Source organism: Canis lupus, chromosome 8, assembly GCF_048164855.1.
Source record: "Canis lupus baileyi chromosome 8, mCanLup2.hap1, whole genome shotgun sequence".
Classification (NCBI taxonomy): domain Eukaryota; kingdom Metazoa; phylum Chordata; class Mammalia; order Carnivora; family Canidae; genus Canis; species Canis lupus.
Window position 1 is genome coordinate 37,630,098 of NC_132845.1, and position 15,822 is coordinate 37,645,919.

A 15,822-nucleotide genomic window follows, 5' to 3' on the forward strand; every position below is an offset into this window, starting at 1 on the left:
GCCACGTTTTCTATAAATTAAAGCCTCTGGTTGTAACTGGCCAAGTGGTAGGTGGATGTGACGCTGCGCTGGGTGCAGTGCAGGTCCTGGCTGGGAGGACCGGAGCCCTAGTCCCCGCTGCCCCCCGGGGGACTGTGTGGACGGGGCCTAACTTCCAGGTTCGCTGTGCTGCCGGAGAGGGTGGCGCACGACCCGGGTTACCACTGCTGAGAACCCGCACGGCCCGGGGCAGCCGCCTGCAGACGGCCTGGTGCGCGGCTCTGCTCCGTCTGGGGCCGTGGGGAGCACAAGGGTGGGACCCGGGCCTCCGGCTGCAGCCCCGAGGGACCATGCTGGGCCTGGAGCCCTGTCCGCGTGCGTTCCCTGCCTTGGCGGCTCGGGGTCAGGCTCAAGGCCAGACGCAGGGCCCCGGGGCGCGTGGGGCGCGTGGGGCCTGGGCCCTGGGGTGTTTGCAAGGGCAGGGCGCATGGCCTTGTCCTGGCTGCCTCAGACCCACCTGCCCGCCCAGGGTGGCTCCTCCTCCCAGAGGCCTGAGCAGCCCCCAGGGAGCTTGGATGACCTCGGCCTGCCGGGACTGGTGGCTGGTGGGGGCACCGCTGCCAGGAGCCGTCAGCCCAAGCCCCCAGGCCCCAGCTCCCCCGGCCAGGGCTGTGCCACCTGTGTGGGCGGCCAACCCCCCTCGTCCAGTCGTGGGGGAACCTGCACTGGGCGGCGAGTGCGCGGCCCGGTCCCCGTCGGTCCCTGTGAGCTGCGGGTCACCAGGGGCTTCCCCACTAGCACAAAGGGTTGTCCTGACCCCGGGACCCGCTAGCAGGTCGTGACCCTGAGGATCGAGGGAACAGTTGGATTTTCTTCCTGAGGGAACAGGATGCCTGCTGGTTGCTGGGCCAGACGCAGAGCCCGAGCCCCTGCCTCCCCTGGACGTGCTGACCCAGGGGCGGGGGTGGACCTGCCCTGGGGAGACCCCGGCCGGCCAGCCCAGCCCCCTCCTCTGCCCAGCTGGGGAGGCCCCGGGCAGCTTTGATCCAGCCTGCAGGCCTGCGGGAGGAGGGGCTCCGGTTACGCGCCTCTCCCGCCAGAGTGGGCCCTGCCCTGCCCCGCCCCGCCCCCGTGACCCTCTGGCCAGTGTCTTCTGTGCTCCCGGGCCTTGGCCCCTCCCCGCCCCCTCCGCTTGCCCCTGCCCTGCGCTGACCACAGAGGGGCCCGGCAGGGGAGGGGCCGGCGCCACATGCAGACCGGCTCCACGCTGGAGAGGCTCCGACCTAACCCAGCCCCTGGCGCTGGGGTGTCCCGACCAAGCTTCTGCCCTGGGCTCCCCCCTCGGGGGCTGGGGAGAGCCCCGGGGAGCAGCCAGGGGCCCGGGAAGGTAGATGCCTTCAGGGAGGAGGCTCGGCAGGGCCTGAGGAGGGCCTGGTGGTCACGTCCCCCAGCCCCCGGCCTGGCAGTCCCCATGCTGGCCCCGAGGCCACTCCTGCTGCTGCTGCTCCTCGTGCTTGGGCCGACCTCGGGGGCCAGCCTGCCGCCGGGACCCAGGAGCCATCCGGGTGTGTGCCCCAACCAGCTCAGCCCCAACCTGTGGGTGGATGCCCAGAGCACCTGTGAGCGTGAGTGCGTTGGCGACCAGGTAAGCGCAGCCCCCGCCCCCCGCCCTGGGGGGTCAGACCAGCCCAGGGGAAGCCCAGACCCCACCCAGAGGGGGACCCCAGCAGCTGCACTGGGCCCCAGCCTGGGAGTCGGCTCCCCGCTCGGGCTCCTCACACTCTGCTGCGGGGGGGCCCCGGGGCACCCCCGGTCTTGGCCTTCACGGGTTTGAAGATGAAGAGCCCCCGTCACTCCCCAACGTGCTGACCCCCACCGGGGACCAGCAGCTGTTCTCAGGACCAGTGGGGTGGAGGGGGGGGGCCGCCCCTGGACCTGAGCCTGCAGCCCTGCCCTGCGGCCCGTGGGCCCCCCGCCCCACCCCCCCGCCTTGGAGTCCCCATCTGTGCCATGAGAGCTGCTCTGTGGGGGGACGACCCTATGCTTCAGAGCTTCCGTGACGCGCACACCTGACGGTCCGCAGAGTAGCTATAGTGGACGGTAGAGGACGGGAGGGGAGTTCCCGCAAACCTGCCCAGCTCTCTGTAGGGGAGGCGGGGGGGCGGGGGCAGCAGGGGCGCAGCCTTGCTCCCCGGGGGCGCACACTGAGCCACTCCCCCCACCCCCAGGACTGCGCCGCTGCCGAAAAGTGTTGCACCAACGTGTGCGGGCTGCAGAGCTGCGTGGCGGCGCGCTTCCCCGACGGTGGCCCCACCGCGCCCGCGCCGCCCGCCTCCTGCGAGGGCTTCACGTGCCCCCAGCAGGGCTCCGACTGCGACATCTGGGACGGGCAGCCCGTGTGCCGCTGCCGGGACCGCTGTGAAAAGGAGCCCAGCTTCACCTGTGCCTCGGACGGCCTCACCTACTACAACCGCTGCTACATGGACGCCGAGGCCTGCCTGCGTGGCCTCCGCCTGCGCGTCGTGCCCTGCAAGCACGTGCTCAGCTGGCCGCCCAGCAGCCCGGGGCCACCCGAGACCACGGCCCGCCCACCGCCCGGGGCTGCGCCCGTGCCGCCAGCGCTCTACAGCAGCCCTGCCCCGCAGGCTGTGTTCGAGGGCGGCACGGCCAGCCTGCACTGCGACGTCAGCGGCCGCCCGCCGCCCGCCGTGACCTGGGAGAAGCAGAGCGACCAGCGGGAGACCCTCATCATGCGGCCGGACCAGATGTACGGCAACGTGGTGGTGACGAGCATCGGGCAGCTGGTGCTGTACAACGCGCGACCCGAGGACGCCGGCCTCTACACCTGCACCGCCCGCAATGCCGCCGGCCTGCTGCGCGCCGACTTCCCGCTGTCCGTGGTGCGGCGCGACGCAGCCCGGGACACGGCGCCCACACCCTCTGCCCCAGCCGAGTGCCTGCCCGACCCGCGGGCCTGCGCCGGCGCACCCTCTGGCCTGGTCCTCTGGCACTTCGACCCACAGCGCGGGGGCTGTATGACCTTCCCTGTGTGCGGCTGCGACGGCGGCGGCCGGGGCTTCGAGACGTACGAGGCGTGCCAGCAGGCCTGTGCCCGGGGCCCTGGCGACGCCTGCGTGCTGCCCGCCGTGCAGGGCCGCTGCCAGGGCCGGGAGGCGCGCTGGGCCTATAGCCCGCTGCTGCAGCAGTGCCACCCGTTCGTGTACGGCGGCTGTGAGGGCAACGGCAACAACTTTGAGAGCCGTGCGAGCTGCGAGGACGCCTGCCCCGTGCCGCGCACGCCGCCCTGCCGGGCCTGCCGCCTGCGGAGCAAGCTGGCACTGAGCCTGTGCCGCAGCGACTTCGCCATCGTGGGGCGGCTCACCGAGGTGCTGGAGGAGCCTGACATGGGGGGCGGCGGCATCGCCCGCGTGGCCCTGGACGAGGTGCTCAAGGATGACAAGATGGGCCTCAGGTTCTTGGGCACCAAGTACCTGGAGGTGACGCTCAGCGGCATGGACTGGACCTGCCCCTGCCCCAACGTGACGGCCGGCGACGGCCTGCTCGTCATCATGGGGGAGGTGCGAGACGGTGTGGCCGTGCTGGATGCAGGCAGCTACATCCGCGCCGCGAGCGAGAAGCGCATCAAGAAGATCTCAGAGCTGCTGGAGAAGAAGGCCTGCGAGCTGCTGAATCGCTTCCAGGACTAGCCCCCCGCACCCCCGCACCCCCACCCCCTCGCTTGTGTCCGCCCCGCCCACCCCACCCCACCCCCTGAATAAAGCCTGTGTTCTCCAGACCTCGTGGCCTAAGGTGCCTGTCCTCCCGGGGGACCCTTACCCCACTCGCCTTCCCTCCAGCTGGTCTCCCTCCAGCTGGTCTCCAGCTGGTCACCACACACACCGGCCGTCCCCTCCTTAGGGACCTCCTGTTTCCCCGCAGGAGCGCGAACCATGACCCAAGCCTTGACCCATCTGACACAGGCACCACCTCTTGTGGCAGGATTGCCAGGCGGTCCGCTCAGCCCTGCCCCAGCCGCGCCTCAGTCCTCTACCCTCCTCTGTCCCCCGAGCCGGGCAGCGTGGTCCAGGAGGCCCCCAAGCCCTCACCCCACAGGCCACACCTCTCCTGCCCCGGGTACAGAACCCTCGGAGACAGCCTGCCCGCCTAACACCACGGGGACTGGTCCCACAGGACACAGGGTTGACACTGGCAGCGAGCAGCAGAAAACACTTTATTCCCAGGTTCTGAGCAGCCCTGTGGCCTCCGGCCAAGAGCCCCCAGACTGGTCCAGGCCACCCCTCATGGCCCAGCCCTGGGAGGCAGGGGCTGGCATCTGGGTTTGTTCCAGGGGGACCCCGTGGAGACACAAACATGCGAGAGAAGGAGAGAGTTACTCTTTCCGGAATATCAAGCACTTGTTGTTGGCCGGCATGTCCACCTAGGGGAGAGGCTTTGGCTGGAGCAGCTGACCTGGTCCCCTGGAAGTCGCCGGTGTCCCCCAGCCCTTCCCACCTACCATCCTCTCCAGCAGGAGGCCACTGGCTTGGCCCAGGTCCTCCAGGAGGGCTGTGTCCCGCAGCCCCCACTCAGGGTTCCTGCGGTGGGGAGGAGGCGGAGGAGATCGACCGTGGAGTTGGGGACGGGGGCGGTCGCCCAGCGCCTCCCCCCCACACCAGCCAGCCACCCCCAGCTCTGACCTGCATCTAAGAGTTAGATCAAAATCCACGTTACTCTGCGGAGTGATTCTCCCGTTGACGGCATAGGGCTGCGGAGATGGGAACACGGCTCTGCCCGCCACCCACAGACATGGGGTCAGCCATTCCTCAGACGACACACAGGCAGTTTTGCACACACAGCACCCAGAGAACGAAAAGGACGCACCCCTCCCTGCCCCCAAGATGGGGGACAGCTGAGGATCAGCTGGTGAGCCAAGGGGGTGCAGAGAGACAGGCAGGTGACCAGGGCCATGTTCAAGAAGCATGACCTTGGGTGCGGTTTAAAGACAGGCAGGGGACAAGGCCACTGAGACAAGGAGACCCAACGGAGGGAGTCCAGGAAGGAGGACGGCCGGGAGGGCCAGGACCCGGTCAGGGCCCACCCGCGGGGGAGGCCCCCAGTCTCTGGCAGGAGCACTCACCCCATAGGTGATCAGCAGCGCCTTGGGCTTGAGCAGATGTCCCGCGGCTCTGAAGAGCCCCTGGGGGTGAGGGAGGCGCCGTCGGTCTCGCACCTGACCCCGCGGGCCCGCCGCCCCCTCCCCTGCACCAAGGGGGTGCCCGCGATCAGGGGGGCTCGCCCCCGCCCCCGCCCCGCGGACCTCCGTGCAGCTCAGGGGGCTGATGTGGATCATGTTGATGCAGAGCAGCAGGTCCAGCGACTGCGGCAGGATCCCGCCCCAGTGCTCCCAGTCCCAGGTCACGTCCAGGTACAGCGGGGCCTTCACGTTGGACAGCCCCTGGGCCCGGGTGGTGGCCGAGATGCTGCGGGAGGGGCCACACGGTTGGGGCGGGCCCTGCCCCCCGCACGCCCCCGCCCCCTCGCCCGCGCCCCGCCGCACCTGTCCAGGCAGCGCTGGTCCACGTCGGACGGCTGCCACTCGGCGTGGGGGAAGGCCCGCGCGAAGTGGGCCGCGTGCTGGCCGGAGCCCGAGGCCACCTCGAGCACGCGGACGCCGCGCTGCGCCGGGTCCATGTACTGCCGTAGCACGCGCAGGATGGGCTCCTTGTTCCGTTCGGCCGCCGCCGCCACCAGCATCGCAGCAGCTCCGCCGGCCCGCCGGTAGCCGCAGTCCGACACCCCGAGACCCGCCGGGAGCCGTGAGCCGACGCCGCGCGGCCCGCCGGGAGTCGTAGTCCGGCGCCGCGCGGCCCGCCGGGAGTCGTAGTCCGGCTCCGCGAGGCCTGCTGGGAACTTAAAGGGCCCGCAGCCCCGGGGGGCGCGCCGGGCCGTGTGCTGGGGGCGCTGGCTTACGGGTGACCGTCGGCTCCGCACCCAGGGGCCCACGGACGCCCCGGTATCTTCAGGGCGCGTGTCATTCTCCCTTTCTCTGAAACCACTTCGTTGGCTCAGCACCGAAATGGGTGTTTCGTCGTTTCTGGTTTTCTTTCCTTTTGAAATCGGTGTCGTTAGTTCAAATTAGTTTGTTGAGATAAGGAGAATGAAAGAAAAAAGTAAAGAAAACTGATGCGCCGCCCGGGAATCGAACCCGGGTCGCAAGAATGGGAATCTTGCATGATACCACTACACCAGCGGCGCTGTTAGCAATCAGGGCGCCCCCGAGACCTAAGGGATTGTGATGCAACCGCTCCGCGCGCAGAAGCACCATGGCGCATGCGCGCTGCTCCGCGGGGAGGCCGCCGGGACGCCTGGCAGTCGGCCGGCGCGGACGGAGGCGGGGCGGGGGCGGGAGCGCCGGGTCCGCGTTCGGGAGCGGAGACTAGAGGTGTCGGTTGGGCCTCCAGCACTACAGAGCACGGAGCGGAGGTAGGGGGGAGGCTGGATTCGCGCCTGCGCGTTGGAAACCATGACAACCCCGGGCGGTCGGAGGCGGTGGGGCTTGGCCACCGCCGGGTTCCTGGTAGGCGGGGCTTTTCGCTGGGGGCGTGGCCGCGACCGGGTACCTGGTGGGCGGGGTTTAGCTGGGGGCGGGGCGGAGGCGGGCCTGCAGCGGGGACCCCGTGGGGCTCGGGGCTTCCCCGTGACTCCGAGTTGACCGGCGCTAGCCCAGGCTTCGGGGACGTCGTGAGGGGGTCGGTGACCCGCGGATCAAGCCGGGACCCTATCTGATGTCCAGGGGTGCTTCCTGTTGTCAGCCTCGGGCCCCTGTGTCCCAGGCCCTGCCGTGCAGGCTGGGGGCTAGCTTACCTGCCCTGTGCGGTCCTTCAAGGAGCCCCCCTGACCCGACGTCCCTCTGGCCGGAGCTCAGAGGATGGGCCCGCCGCAGGCTTAGCCGTGATCGCCGGGGAGGGGCCGGGGTGTGGGCTGGGGCGGGCGAGGGGGGCGGGCTTGCAGCGCAGGGTGGGGAGGTGGTGTAGGCTTGGCTGGTCTGGACGGGCCTCCCCCTCCAGGCGTCCCCGGCACTGTGCACCTGACCACCCTACCGTGGGCTTTCCGTTTCCCAGCCCAGAGCTTCCTTGCATGAATCACGTTGTGCTTCCCTCCACCTGGTGTGTCGGCGGGGCCGGGAGTTCCCTGTACCCTTCGACCTGCGGAGGCTGTGAGCAGCCTGTGCGGTGGTTCCGAACAACCCCTTGCCCCCCTTATCTGGGTTCACACCGACCACATGACTCTCGGAGCTTGTGGGCTGGTGATCAGAAGGGTGCACACCCCGCCCAGCACCAGCGCCTTGGTCAACCATGGGGCCTCTGCAGAAGCCCGAGGTGCAGGGGTTTGGGAGCCTCGGGTGGGAACACGTGGAGGTGCCGGGAGGGGCGGGTCTGGAAGCTCGACGCCCCTTTCCCACCCCCCAGCCCCCCCATGGATGTCTTTCATCTGCTGTTGCCAAGTCGATGAACCAGGAAACCTAAGTGAGGTGTTCCCCCGACGTCTGTGAGCCGTCCCAGCAAATTACGGCCGGAGAAGGGGGTCGTGAGAACCCCGACTTACAGCTGGGGGGCCAGCAGCAGGCTGACAGCCTGGACCTGTGGGTGGCCTCTGAGGTGGGGGTGGGCTCGTGGGACAAGGCCCTCAGTCCCGGGGCCTGCCCTTGAGCAGTGTCAGGACTGAGTGAAATCGTAGGATGCCCGCTGGGTGCCCGCGGAGGAGGAGGATGGCTGGCTGCGGACACCCCACGCGTCGGTGCCCGTGTTGTGTGCACAGTGTTGCTCTACTTTACCTCAGGCTCAAACCCAATGGGCCGGTCTCCTGCTCCCGGGTCCTATGGCCCTGCCTCGGGCCTCGGGCGAGACCTACATACTCAGCAGGTCTCCTCCCCTGCTCCGCCCCCCCCCCCAGCACTTGCCACATTTTGGTCACTGTGGGCTGGACGCTGCGCGAGCTACCCACGCACAACACGCCCCCCCAAGCTCAGCCAGAGAAGCCTGGCCCTCGGTGTCTGCAGTGTGTGAGTACTTGCACACGCGTGTGACTACTTGTACACACATTTTCCAGATGTCTGTCGGACTCTGGGAGGGCCAGGGACTCGCAGTGAACTTGCGACAGTGGGCGCCTGGGAATGTCTCCCCCCCCCCCCCCACGGCCTGTGCTGCATGGCCTCCTGGAGTTTTTCTCCTGAGGGGAAGCCCAGCTCCCATGCAGCCCTCCGGAGCCTCCTCCAGCCCTGTGTGCAGGGTACTGGCCGGGCCACCTCCAGTGAGTGTCCACCCGCACCGTGAGCACACAGGAGCTCCCCTGCCCGGCTGCCCACGGCCACTGCGCCTCATTCGCTGGCTTCCTACAGCTGCCGTGACAAAGCGCCCCAAACCTAGTGGTTTGAAACAACAGAAGTTTATTTCCCCATACTTCTGGAGACCAGAAGTGCAAGATAAAGTGGTCTGCTCCCTCCCAAGGTCCTCCAGGAAGACGCTCTGTCACCGTGTGCAGCTGCTGGAGGCTGCAGGCACTGTCCAGCCTGTGGCCACCTCTGCGTCCACTATCACCTAGTCTTCTCTGTACCTGTGTCCAAACATCCCCCTCATTTCTCCTTCAAAGACACGTTACTGGAGTTAGGGCCCATGCTGGTCCAGGATGGCCTTATCATGAAACCTTGCCTGAGTTACATCTGCAAAGACCTTTATTCTGAATAAGGTCACATTCTGAGGTCCCCAGTAGACGTATTTTTGGAGCCACCACTCAACCTAGCGCACTTGGGTTTGGGAATGGCGAAGCAATCCCTGAAGACGGCAGCGGGAGCCCGCAGCCGCACCTTTCCTGGGGGTCCGCTGGCCCCCCCTCCACTGGCAGAGGCCGGTCCTCCAGTCTGGGTTGCTGAGGGCGTGGATTTCAGAAGGAGAAACTTAGAATGAAACCACTTTCTTCTCTCTCAGATAGGGTTTTAGTGTCGTATTCAGAAAGACAGGAAAACACTATTTTTATTATGATAATTGGGGTCTGGGACACCAAGGCCTTTTCTCACCCTGCCTGCCTCTCTTCCTGCTTGCCTGGGGTGGGGGAGGGGGAGGCCCCACCCCCAGGTCCCTGCTCCAGCTCGGGGTTAGGTTCCCAATCTTCCCAATCTCTCCAGCCGTGGGGAAGCCTACTGGCTCCTGCAGGGGCTTCATGACCAACCTGCCTTCCAGGGCTCTGTAGTGTGGGGAAGGTCAGACCCCCAGGCCAGGGTGTGACCCAGGAGGCGTGCTGCGGGAAGGCCCTTCTGGGGGAGAGGGCCGTCACTGTCTGCACCCCCCTTCCTCCTCCATCAGCTATCCCGTGGACCCCTGGGCATGTGCGCACCCCCACATTCCTCCCACTTGCCAGCATCACTGGTGCTCAGTTGCTTCTCCCCTGAGCTCAGGGCTCTGGACCCAACCTTTTTTTTCTTATGAGGATTTTACTCATGAGAGACACAGAGAGAGGCAGACACAGGGGAAGCAGGCTTCCTGCAGGGAACCTGATATGGGACTTGAACCCAGGACTCTGGGACCAGACCCTGACCCGAAGGTAGACCCACCCAGGCGTCCTTGGATCCAACCTTTGACCTTACGCCTGGCCTGCAGGCAGGGCCTGTTCGCCCATCCCGGGCCCTAGTCTTGTCCTGGAGGCCCCTGCAGGCCCGGGGCTGTGCCCGAGGGAGCAGGTGCTCTCAGAGCTTTTGTCACCTTGGGGGCCCTTCCGTCTGCGCCTCTCCTCCTGGGGGCGTGGGAGCTGGAGCCGCGCTCAAGGCCAAGGGCCAGCACAGGTGAGCCGAGGCAGTGCTGCGCCCTGCCGGGGGGCCTGCTCAGGCCAGCACTCGCCGTACGTGCTTTTTGCCTGGGGGGCAGCCCTCACTCCCCTCAGGCTGGAAGGCCTGCCCCAGCCCAGCCCCACTGCAAGCCCGCGGAGGAGGAGCTGAGCAGGCCTGGGGACCGCCCCCACTCGGTGCCTGGGGAGCGCTGGGGAGGGACACTGCCCCGGGCGGTGGGGAGGGAGTTCTTCCTGCCGTCACGCCCCGCCCCCCTGCGCAATCTGCTCGCGGCGTGGGGGGAGCCGGGCTGCTTGGGCCCCGGGACCCCACGGCGCCCTGGGGCACAGCTCGCAGACGGGGCCGGGCCCCGTGGACGCGGCGGCGCGGGAGCGGATCGCAGAGCCCCACTGTGGGTGGGCCGCTTCCTGGGGCGCCGGTGGGCATGGTAAGGACCGGACGCGACCAGATGCTGGACGAGGAGCGGCCTCCGTGGAGCCCAAGGGGGTATCGGGCCCACAGGCCCCGGGGGCGCCGCTCGGGAGGGCACCGCCTCCGGGGCCGCCGGGTGGGCGCTCAGCTCCCGGACCTGCGGCGAGCGCGGCTCCCCCCGCCCGGCCCCGCCCGCCGCAGGGCCCGCCCCCGGCTCCCTGGCCCCGCCCCCGGTGCGGGCCCTGCGCGTGGGGCGCCGGGAGCGCGGCCCCAGCGCCGCCCGAGCCGCGGGCCCTTTAAGGGCCGGGGGGCGTGTAGCGGGCCCGCCCCTCCCGCCGCGCCGGCCGCCCGTTAAAGGGGCCGCGCCCGGGCCCCGCAGAGCGGAGCGCGGGCGGAGGGCAGGGCAGGGCGCGCAGCGGCGAGCGCGGGCGGCGGCCCCTCCGCACCATGTACACCATCAGCAAAGGGCCCAGCAAGCTGGTGGCGCAGCGCCGCACAGGTGCGCGGGCGGGGCGCGGGGGCGCGGGGGGCGCGGGGGGCGCGGCGGCGGCTGACGCGCCGGGTGCCCGCAGGTCCCCCGCAGCAGCAAGTGGACAGCCGGCTCGGCGAGCTCCTGAAATGCCGGCAGCCCGCGCCACCGACCCCCCCGGCCCCGCGGGCGCAGCCGCCGGGACCCTGGCCCCTGTCGAGGTGAGACGCGCGGGCGGCCGCTGGGGACTGAGCGGTTGACCTTGGGGAAGGTTCGCGGAGACCCGCCACATGCGCGGGGCGGGCGCGGGGCGGGGCGTGTGACCCCGCCTGCGAGGGCGGCTCGGGGCTGCGGGCCGCGGGCCGCGGGCCCCGTCGCACCTGGTACCTGGCCTCCCGGCGGGCGGCAGAACACGAGGCCCCGCTCCACTCTGGCCCCTGGGACGGCGGAGCCCGAGCGCGGAGGCGGCGGAGCGGCTCCCGGACCGGAGGACTCCACGCGGCCGACTCCCGTGCCCCGGGCGACCTTGGGCGGCGAGGCCACGGCTGGAGGCGAGCTGCCCGGGAAGGCGGGAGCAAAACCTCCCAGGGTGCTGGCCCGAAGGCCGCCTGGCTCCCGCCCCGCGGGAGGCTGCCAGCCCCGGCCTTGCCCAGCCTGCCTTGCCCAGCCTGCGGAGGGAGCAAGTGCACGTGGCTCCCCCCTCCCGCCCCCCCCCCCGCCCAGGCACCGCCCTCCTGTGCCCTTCACCCAGAGCACCCTGGCTGCCACGGGAGGCCTCCCACGGATGCTGGGGCCTCGCGGGAACATGCAGCCTCCGGCCTTAGGAGTCTCAGTCCTGGCCAATTTGGCCTCCACGTGACCTTGACGGGGAGGTCAACGGCCCCCATCCCCCGGAGCTGAGCCGGTTCCTTTTTTGTTTCAGTTCTGGACCTTTGGTTTCACTTTCCGCATCTCCTGGACCCGGGGCTTTCTTCCAGGCCCACAAGGCCTGAGGCCTCCCGGGCTAGGCTGTGGGCGGGGGAGCAGATAGGGCTGCCGGCTCAGGGCCCCTGACTCAGCGCTGAGGAGGGCGCGGGTGATGGGGCCTGCGGGGGTGGGTGGGGGCAGCCTGTGGGGATCTTTCTGGGCTGAGGCCCTTACCCCGGGACCTTCTGCTGGGGGCATGTGGACATTTTGAGGCTGCATCCTAGTGATGGGAACGTTCTAGGCCAATCACAGGTGTGCCCTGGGGAGACAGGTGAGCAGGGCCTCCGGGGCAGCTCCTGAGACCCAGGCTGTGCTAAAATATTGTCTTGTGATTTCGGCTTTGGTGCTCACGGCTGCCCCACTGCCCAGCAGAGCAAAGCACACTTAGGTGTAGAGCCACCACGGCTCACCCGGGCAGAGAACCCGGGAGCAGAGTGGTCCAGGGTGCCCCCCACCCTCTCACCTGGAGAAGCACAGCACCTCCCTCTACAGAGTCCCGTTGCTGATGAAATCAGGGTGTATCCGTGGCAGGGTTGGGGAGTGCCAGGGAAGCACATGCGTAGAGCTCCTAAGGCCCCCAGGAGCCTCGCCTGCCCTCTCCGCTGGCCCTTAGCCAGTTGGACACACTGCAGCCTGCCAGGTCGGGAGGGTGCCCACAAGCCCGGCCTACGGGAGTGCAAGGCCCAGCCTGCCGCAGTGCTGTGCGCCCGGGGGCCTTCTGCGCCTCCCTGGGGCGTGAACAGACACCCCTTCCCTCTGAGGTCACACCCTCCTCCGGGGCTGCCCCCTCCCAGCCCCAGTGGCCTTGAAAAGACCCTGCTGGGAGGCCAAAGCGGCCAGTGGGTCCTCCCTCCCCCCTGAGCCTTCCCAGGGGGCCACCCTCCAAAAGGGCTCCACCCGCTTTCCTATCCACCTTCTCTAGTTTTTCCTCGGTAGTGGTTTTTTACTACCCAGCACCCCTCACCCTGACTTGCTCATGAGAGGGGGTGTCTGGGCCCCCGCTGCATCCCCCACACCTGGTGCCTGGTGCACTTTTAGGTGCTCCGGCCAAGCAGCTGACCTGCTAATTACGCAGGCTGGGGTTGTGGCTCAGCGGCTCTTGCTCCCAGCGTGGGACAGCAGAGGATAGTGGAGGTCATGTCCATTGCTGGGAAGAAGATAAAATGGCGCCGTGTGACACCCCCCCCCCCCCCCCGCCCCACGGTCAGGAGAGCAGGTCCGGGAGGTGGCCTGGGAGCTCTAGTCATGGGCCTTGAGGTCGGGCAGGTGTGCAGTTCAGTTCTGGGACTACTGCCCATTTACAGCATGTGACTTTGGGCGGGTCACTTCCCTGCTGAGCTCAGGGCCCTGGGCTGGGAATGGGTGGGCCGTTTACCTTAGGGGTCAGAGAGGAGGCCGAGTGCGAGGATGCCCAAATGGGTGCTGACCAGGGACACCAAGCCTGCCTCCAGGCAGCCTCCCTGAGCGGGCACAGTGTGGCCTTCAGCCACAGGTGCACACTTGAGCCAGTGCCCTTGAATCCAGAGGGCCCTGGAGGATCCTTTATGGGTTAGGGGGTGCCTGCCTGCTGGGGCCCCTGCTCAGCCGGGTCAGGCCGCCACCTTGGTCCCCGTGATGCACAGCCCATGGCTGCAATTCCCTTTTGTTCACCCTTTTTGATGTCCAGCCTGCACTTTGGTGGAGTCTGCCGGCTGGGGGGCGGGGGGCAGGCAAGGGCTGTCCGAGCTGAGGACAAAGCTGCCCACCCTCCGGTGGGTGCAGCCTGAGTGGAGCCCCGCCCTCCCCATTTTCTCCGCTGGCCTGGAGCTGGCGGGAGGTGCCCCTCAAGACACTCCTCTTTATTTTAGTGCCCCTCTCAGCCAAGGAGGACCCCCGAGCGGCGGTGGGGCACCTGAGCCCAGGAAGGCGAGCAGGCCGGCGGGACCGCGAGTGCCTGGCGGAGTGGCACGTGCAGCCCAGGACTCCCGGCTCCCACCTCCTGCTGTAGGTGTGGGCCCCGTTCCCTCCACGGCCCCATCCTGGGCTTTGTGTGTGCAGGGCTAGGCTGCTGCCGCCAGCAGGGACAGCCCATCGCTGCCCTGGGACCCCCCCACCCCCCCCCACTGCCCTCTGATCCTTGACACAGGCCCAGCGGCTCCCTGGACATCCCATCTCCTCACTCGGCATTCCCACCCCCTGGGCAAGAGTGTGGCCTCGTCTGGGACCTGCAGGGATGGGCTGGGGTTGAAGTCACAGCTTCCCCACTCAGTGGCGAAGTGCTGTCTGGTCAGACCATCACCTAGGGCTCGTCCCCATGGAGCCTGAGGCAGCCAGGAAGCGGGAAGGGTACAGATGGCCTGTTTCTTGTTTGGGTCCTTCCACACTGGGGACGTTGGTGAGATGGAGAAGCTTCTGTGGGGGGAGAAGATGGCCTCGAATTGTGCTTGGCCAATTGTGGTTGGGTCGGAGTGGTCCGGTTGTAGCTCATACCAGAACATGGGTTGCTGGAGGCCTGGCTGGTCCTGAGGAGGTGGGGTGCAGGTGCAGTAGGGGTGCCCGAGAGACCCGTGGAGGAGCGCCTGTGTGCCTTGAGCATGGAGCCCTGCTGGGGGTCTGGACACAGGGCCGGTGTGAATCAAGCTGCCCAGGGCTTGGGCCTGCAGGAGAGAGGCCTCGGCCACCACTGCAGCAGCAGCTGCCTTGAAGTTCAAGGAAGTGCCCAGGCTGGGCCTGGCCTGGCATGGTGGGCGGGGGGGGGGGGGGGGGGGGCTGAAGCTGCTCTTGGAGCTTTGCCAGGCATCACCAGGGCATAGGACAGTTGCTGACCAGCTCGTCCTCCGCAGTTCGGGGCCAAGGCTTGTGTTTAACCGGGTGAACGGCCGGCGGCCCCCTGCCACGTCTCCGTCCCTTGAGGGAGCCCAAGAGACCTACACACTGGCCCATGAGGAAAACGTCCGGTTTGTGTCCGAAGGTAGTGTCGAGGCCTGAGGCTGGGGCCTGGGGCCTGTTCCTCTTCCCCACTGTGACCTGATTCAAAGTAACTGGAGGTCTTGGCTCTTCCTAAGCCATCCCCCTGTGTGTCCCATGACGGTCCGGTGGGCTTCCTACTCCCACTTCCTGGCTGGGGTCCAGGGTGGCCACCCAGCCCTGGGCGGGAGACAGGATACTGGGGGCCTGGCTCAGCCCGACTGCCCTCTCCCCACAGCTTGGCAGCAAGTGGAGCAGCAGCTGGGCAGTGGCCCCACTGGCCATAGTGGGCCCAGGCCTGTGCAGTACGTGGAGAAGACCCCCAACCCCCGGCTGCAGAGTGAGCCCTCCCCTGCTCTCAGGGAGTCCCCTCCACTCCCTCCAACCCTGACCAGACCGCTGGGTTCTAGCCCTAGGGGGTTGGGGAGGGCCCTTGAACTTGACCTGCTTTTTCCTACTGCTTGCTACCTCAGGGTCTGGGTGAGGGGCCTGTGGTCAGCTCCAAGGGGGAGATGCTGAGTGATGCGGGAGGCGGCATCACTGCCCAGCCCTCTACTCTGCCCACAGACTTTGTGCCCATTGACCTGGACGAGTGGTGGGCGCAGCAGTTCCTGGCCAGGATCACGAACTGCTCCTAGCTGCCTTGTGAGGAATGCTGCCGTGCAGGGCTCAGCCCTGCCCAGGGGCAGACCCCTCGCCAGGAGAAGACCGTGGCGCCCCGTTTTGCCGCCGAGGCAGGCCGCGCTTCACCCCAAGTCTGGCCAGGAGCCGGCCACACCTGAAGTGCCAGCATTCGGACTTTTGCACCTGCTGAGCCCCTGGACGAGCTGTGCCACGCTGCCGGGGGCCGAATCTGACCTCAATTCTGCTCACTGTGCCCAGGGACCAGCCCCTGCGGCCGGCAGGGAGGAGCTGTAGGCTAATAAAGTTGAAAAACTGCCCTTGTGAGTGGCCTTTCCTTGGCGCGTGGGGGTTAAGGTCCGCGTGAGCTAGGCCGCGCCTCCTTGCCTCGGGGCTGCCGCTCCGCCCAGCTCCGGCCTCCCGGGGCCCGCCGGCCGCGGCCTCTCCTCGGGCTGCCCGGTGCGCCCAGCCTGGTCCCCGGCTCCGCATCCGCCAGCGCGGGGAGGGCCCCGGGGCGCAGAATCGGGGTTCGGGCCTCCCCGCCGCCCAGGCCGGTGGGGCGCGGAGCAGAGCGCGGGCTGCGCTGCCGGTG

At 68.4% G+C, this 15,822-nt stretch overlaps 3 protein-coding genes and 1 non-coding gene across 10 annotated transcripts; 2 read left to right on the forward strand and 2 right to left on the reverse strand.

The window, feature by feature from the left end:
* The first annotated feature begins 128 nt into the window (after nt 1–128).
* On the forward strand, nt 129–3,767 carry WFIKKN1 (WAP, follistatin/kazal, immunoglobulin, kunitz and netrin domain containing 1). The gene is made up of 2 exons (XM_072835086.1): nt 129–1,624; nt 2,208–3,767. The coding sequence occupies exons 1-2, from the start codon at nt 1,229–1,231 to the stop codon at nt 3,684–3,686; spliced, it is 1,875 nt and encodes a 624-aa protein (XP_072691187.1). The 5' UTR covers nt 129–1,228; the 3' UTR covers nt 3,687–3,767.
* A 424-nt stretch (nt 3,768–4,191) lies between these two features.
* METTL26 (methyltransferase like 26) lies at nt 4,192–5,829 on the reverse strand. Of its 2 annotated transcripts, none has more exons than XM_072835097.1 (6): nt 5,537–5,829; nt 5,297–5,459; nt 5,117–5,176; nt 4,677–4,744; nt 4,496–4,574; nt 4,192–4,417 (listed from the first exon to the last, which is right to left on the reverse strand). In XM_072835097.1, exons 1-6 carry the CDS (start codon nt 5,731–5,733, stop codon nt 4,370–4,372), a joined length of 615 nt encoding a protein of 204 aa, XP_072691198.1. In that variant the 5' UTR covers nt 5,734–5,829; the 3' UTR covers nt 4,192–4,369. The 2 variants fall into 2 exon arrangements, with proteins under 2 accessions (XP_072691198.1, XP_072691197.1); XM_072835096.1 differs by having other exon boundaries at nt 4,677–4,801.
* Nucleotides 5,830–6,163: 334 nt separating this feature from the next.
* On the reverse strand, nt 6,164–6,234 carry TRNAG-CCC (transfer RNA glycine (anticodon CCC)). Its single transcript has one exon. It is a non-coding gene; the product is annotated as a tRNA-Gly (tRNA).
* A 68-nt stretch (nt 6,235–6,302) lies between these two features.
* On the forward strand, nt 6,303–15,550 carry MCRIP2 (MAPK regulated corepressor interacting protein 2). 6 transcript variants are annotated; one of them, XM_072835090.1, is made up of 5 exons: nt 6,303–6,556; nt 13,511–13,646; nt 14,486–14,613; nt 14,848–14,949; nt 15,177–15,550. In XM_072835090.1, the coding sequence occupies exons 1-5, from the start codon at nt 6,310–6,312 to the stop codon at nt 15,245–15,247; spliced, it is 684 nt and encodes a 227-aa protein (XP_072691191.1). In that variant the 5' UTR covers nt 6,303–6,309; the 3' UTR covers nt 15,248–15,550. The 6 variants fall into 6 exon arrangements, with proteins under 6 accessions (XP_072691191.1, XP_072691192.1, XP_072691194.1 ...); XM_072835091.1 differs by lacking the exons at nt 6,303–6,556; nt 14,848–14,949; nt 15,177–15,550 and adding exons at nt 10,568–10,727; nt 10,801–10,918; nt 13,789–13,988 and having other exon boundaries at nt 13,511–13,650; XM_072835093.1 differs by lacking the exons at nt 6,303–6,556; nt 13,511–13,646 and adding exons at nt 10,571–10,727; nt 10,801–10,918 and having other exon boundaries at nt 15,083–15,550.
* Nucleotides 15,551–15,822: the final 272 nt, after the last annotated feature.